The following is a 4,875-nucleotide window of genomic DNA, read 5'->3' as shown; positions in this document are numbered from 1 at the left end:
TCGGACAGACCACCCAATTCGGAAAAGAGGGGGTGCTATAACTGTGGGGAGCAGGGCCACATCAAGCCCAACTGCCCAAAGCTAACCAATAAACCCAGGCCCGTCAAGCGTGCAACAGCCGTGAGCAGTGAGGAGGAGGGCCGGAGCCACTCTGAGGACAGTGCCTGTTGCTACAGGATCACAAACTCAGAGGAGGTGATGGCCCCCCACCGGACCGTGATCACGGTGAAGGAAAGGACCCTGGTGGGGGAACTGGACTCGGGGGCCAGTGTAACACTCATTAATTCCAACCTGGTCTCGCCTGCAGACATAATCCCGGGGAAGACCCTCACTATTCAAGGAGTGGGGCCCACACCCCTGAAGGTACCGGTATTCCAGGCCCCCGTCGTGTGGAACGACTGTGCTACGTACCTGGAAATGGGGGTACTGGAAGGGGCTCCGGTCCCCATCCTGGTGGGACGGGATCTTATAGAGCAGGAAGCCCAGCTCCGGAGGTGGGAACAGACCCAAGAGTCAAAGCCCCGCACTGTTCATGCAGTGACTCGCCTGCAGAGCAGGAAGGCTAAAGAGGGGGGGTTAGAAAATCCCCAGGAGAAAGCCACACCATTGGCCGCAGGGGAAGGGACCCCTGCAGACAGCGATTGCACCCTGGTCCCGGAGGGAACCGGTAACCCCGAGGGTGGGTTAAGTGACAGTCCCGGGGAGGGGTGTATTCCATCAGTGGCAGAGGGAGGTGACACTAGCGGGGAGGAGACCCAGGAAGTCCCTGTGGGTGAGTGTGCACTCCCTGCTGATTGCCTAGCTGGGCAAGAGGAGTTCAAGCGGGAGGTTCGGGAGGACCCCAGCTTGGAGGGACTCCGGCAGATGGCTCAGGAGCAAGAGACTGAGTTCACTCCGGACAAGAGGGAACAGGTGGTCTGGGATAAGGGGCTTCTCTATCGGTTGTGGGGGCTGAAGAACCATGCCGAGACCTGGGAGCCCCAGCGCCAGCTCATAGTACCCCGAAAATACAGACAGCAATTGCTTGCCATGGCTCACGATCTACCGTGTGCAGGTCACATGGGCAGGGAACGGACACGCCAGCGATTACAGGTGAACTTTTTTTGGCCCAGAATTGCTCAGAATGTGACGGACTATTGCAAATCTTGCGAGACATGCCAGCGGACGGGCAAAAGCGGGGACAAGAGAAGGGCTCCCCTGCAGCCCCTCCCGATCATCGACCAACCCTTCCACAGGGTGGCCGTGGACATTGTGGGACCGCTGAAGCATAGGACTCGTAGGGGAAAGAAATACATACTGACTCTAGTGGATTACGCAACGCGGTACCCGGAGGCAGTTGCCTTGACCTCCATCGAGGCACCCGTGGTTGCTGATGCCCTCATTAAGGTCTTCTGCCAGCTGGGTTTTCCCTCCGAGATCCTGACGGACCGGGGTGGGAACTTCATGGCGGAGATAATGGAGTGCCTGTGGGACTGCTGTGGGGTGCAACACCTTAAGACCACAGCCTACCACCCTCAGACAAACGGGCTGGTGGAAAGGTTCAACGGGACATTGAAAGGTATGCTAAAGGCCTATGTGGACTCCAACCCCAATGACTGGGATGAGAAACTGCCACAGTTGCTCTTTGCCTACCGGGAGGTGCCCCAGGAGTCCACTGGGTTCTCGCCCTTCGAGCTGATGTTCGGGAGGCGAGTGCGAGGTCCTCTCGATTTGGTGAGAGAGGAGTGGGAAGGGAAGATCGCTTACCATGGGGAAAGAAGAAACTCAGTACCTGGGGTTCCTAGTAGGAAGTGGAAAAGTGAGACCATTATTAAGCAAGGTGGAGGCTTTGCAGAGGTACCAAGCTCCCCAATCTAAAAAACAAGTGAGGGCTTTTTTGGGGCTAGCCAACTATTATAGAAGGTTTGTACCCCACTTCGCAGATTTAGTGGTGCCATTGACAGAGATGACAAAGGTAGGGGCTCCTGCCAAGGTAAGATGGATGTTGAAAAGGCATTCCAAGTGGTGAAGGAAGCATTGTGCTTGCAATCCATGCTATATACCCCAGACTTTAATAAACCCTTCCTGGTGCAGACTGATGCATCAGAAGCAGCAGTTGGAGCGGTGTTGATCCAGACAGAAGGGGAAGAAGAGTGCCCTATAGCATACATAAGTAGGAAGTTACACCCACCTGAGCGGAATTACGCCACGATAGAAAGTGTTTGGTGATCAAGTGGGCAGTGGAAACACTCCACTGTGGCACCGGTGGAAACCCTGCTCACCATGTGTGTAGATGGGGTGGCACAGCTGGACCCCAAGGGCCCCAGGGCCTTGCCACCCATCACCATGCATCAGCTGTTCCAGGGGGTGGTGGAGCGCCATGGGGACTGGCCCACCCTGGCCTACAAGTGGTTGCAGATGTGGGAGAGCCTCAGCCACCGGCAGTACCAGCAGCAGTGCTGAGCTGCCACCAAGGGCTTCCTGAAAGTGAGCAGAAGCCGTGGGCATGGGGCTGAGGAGTGCTGGGCCAGAGTGGGGTCACATGCATGTGGACCTGACCCCTCTCTACTGTCGCCAGCTGGGCCTGGAGCGCTTCTATGGTGTCACGATCCTGGGCTCCAACAGCCCCGCGTGGGTCATCGCTGACATCGGGGCCATCATGGCCGGGTAAGGGGGTGCCTTCATGCTGCAGGGTGGGATGGGGGCCCACATGGGTGCCAGCGCTGCCTGGTGGGGGGACACGTGCCTGGCCCTGGTGTGGATGCAGGTTGTGGCCGGCCGAGGGGGCACCTTGGGCAGGTTGCTGAGTGGCTCTGGAACAGGTGGGACTGGAGCGGGTGCAGCTGGGCTGATGGGGCATCTCCTCGGGGCCCCTGGCTTCACGCTGCTGCTTTTCCCCACCCCAGGGGCCTGGCAGTCGGGATCTACAGCACCAGCTCCCCCGAGGCCTGTGGCTACATCACCGCCAACTGCGCGGCCAACGTGGTGGTGGTAGAGGACAACGTTCAGCTCATCAAGATCCTGCAGGTGACGGCAGCATCCCCTCCCAAGGGGGTTCCTGCCTCCCTGCCCCACTAATGACACAGAGCCCTGCCCTTCCCATCCCTGCCCTTCTCACTCCAAGGGGTTCATGTCCTGTGCTCCCCATGCACAGTCCTTCCCGACCTCCTGGATCCCAGCCCCCCGCCCCCGGCTGTGCCAGGCTCTTCTCCCTGGTGTCCTCGCTGTCCCATTCCCAATGGTGCCCTTTCCCCTGCTCCTCCCCTCAGCCCTGTGGCACAGCTATGCCTGCCCTGGACTGCCAGCTTCCCCTGGTGTCACCCTTACAACCATTTCAGAATCTTATCTACCCCCACATGCCTTCTCTCCCCTAGAGAGCCTAGGCAGGCAGACCCCATGGGGCACCTGGTGCTGAGATGGGGGTGTAGTGGGGAGGGGGCTCTCCTCCCCCTGAGGAAGCCACATTGATCATCCCTGCAGGTGCACAAGCAGCCGCTTCACCTCTAGGCCATTGTCCAGTACCGCAACTGGCTGGAGGAGAAGAGACCCAACAAGTACATGGTACAGGCCTGTAATGGTGGTTGCGGTGGGAGGCACCCCCACCTCCCATGGACCTGGGTTCCTGTGTGTCCCCTACCCAGCACCCTGCACCACCCCAGCACCTATTCCCCCCACACCACAGACCAGCCCCCACACCCTCCAGTATCTGTGCTCCCCATAGCACAGATGAGTCCCATTCTACCACTAACCAGCTAATCATGAACAGGCTTTGGGGCCTCCTGCTTTAGCCGCACTCCAGCAGGATTGCATGCATCCCTGGACAGTGGACAGGACTGAGGACAGCTGGTTTCACTGGTGGGTTCCTCCTCCTCTCTGCCTCTGGCTTTACCTCCCAGCGCACCTTTACCTCTCGCTTTCCTTTCTTCTGCACATAACGTGCTTTCCTGCAAACAAAGACACACGATTCTTTCAATCTAATTCTGGCTGACTGCATAGCAGCTGCAGCACCTGGTATTCACACCTTCAGCTATTGCTAGGTCTGTGGTCTGCCCATATCAGTGTGGTCTGCCAATCTCTGACCAGGTCTGGGGTCTGCATTGTCCTGCCTTTGCCTTCCTCTCCTGGGACAGGAAGAATCCCAAGGAAGATGACTCAAGTGTTGGATCTTGAAGTTTTCCCTGGTTGGGCTTGGCTTGGCTTGGCTTGTTCTTTGTCCGGAGTATTGCTGTAGACCCCAGGGACACTTCTCCAGCCCCACTGCTGCTGGTTCACCAGAAACATGACTGGGCGGTAGGCATTGAGGAGTATAGGTTGTACAAGTGTGGCAGAGTGGGGAAAAATGGTGGGGGGTAGCACTCTATATTAAGGAGTGGTATACGTCTTCCACCATCAAGGCGGGGGTGGAAGAGGGGAACACAGAGGCATTGTGGGTCAGGATCCAGGGGGGGCAGGGGGGGGCCAGGGGAAAAGGACTTGGTTGTGGGGGTCTACTACGGGCCTCCTCAACAGGATCAAGAGTTAGACGATGTATTCTCTGGGCAGCTAGCAGACACCACACAGGCGAGGGAGGCGGTGGTCATGGGAGATCTAAACTACCCAGATATGTGCTGGGAGGAGCAGACCACCAAAACTAGCCGCTCATGGAGGTTCCTACACTGTGTGCAGGACCTCCACCTAACCCAGGTGGTGTCTAGTCCCACCAGGGGTAGCGCCTTGCTTGGCCTGGTCTTAGCAACAGGGGATGATCTTGTGGGGGACATGCGAGTTCATGGTAGCCTGGGAGAAAGTGACCATCACTTGGTCAAATTCACTATCCAGTGAAGGCTGGGTAAAGTAACTAGTGGGGCTAAGGTGTTGGACTTCAGAAGGGCCAACTTTAGCAAGCTTAGAAGGCTA

General features: G+C 57.7%; 1 protein-coding gene across 3 annotated transcripts in view; it reads left to right on the top strand.

Moving 5' to 3' along the window:
• The window catches only part of LOC102370113 (long-chain-fatty-acid--CoA ligase ACSBG2-like), a 21,915-nt gene extending 17,504 nt beyond the window's left edge, over positions 1 to 4,411 (top strand). For 2 of the 3 annotated variants that reach the window (XM_025193478.1, XM_025193476.1), the window contains one exon: positions 2,886 to 4,411. In XM_025193478.1, coding sequence (XP_025049263.1) covers positions 2,886 to 2,974 — 89 coding nt within the window. In that variant the 3' untranslated portion in view covers positions 2,975 to 4,411. Of the gene's footprint in view, positions 1 to 2,557; positions 2,647 to 2,885 lie in introns of all 3 variants that reach the window. The other variant, XM_025193477.1, reaches the window with a different exon arrangement.
• The last annotated feature ends 464 nt before the right edge of the window (positions 4,412 to 4,875 follow it).

This window comes from Alligator sinensis, unplaced genomic scaffold (genome assembly GCF_000455745.1).
Source record: "Alligator sinensis unplaced genomic scaffold, ASM45574v1 scaffold206_1, whole genome shotgun sequence".
NCBI lineage: Eukaryota > Metazoa > Chordata > Crocodylia > Alligatoridae > Alligator > Alligator sinensis.
Note: the sequence above shows the minus strand (reverse complement) of the source record. Positions and strands in the feature narration are given on the sequence as shown.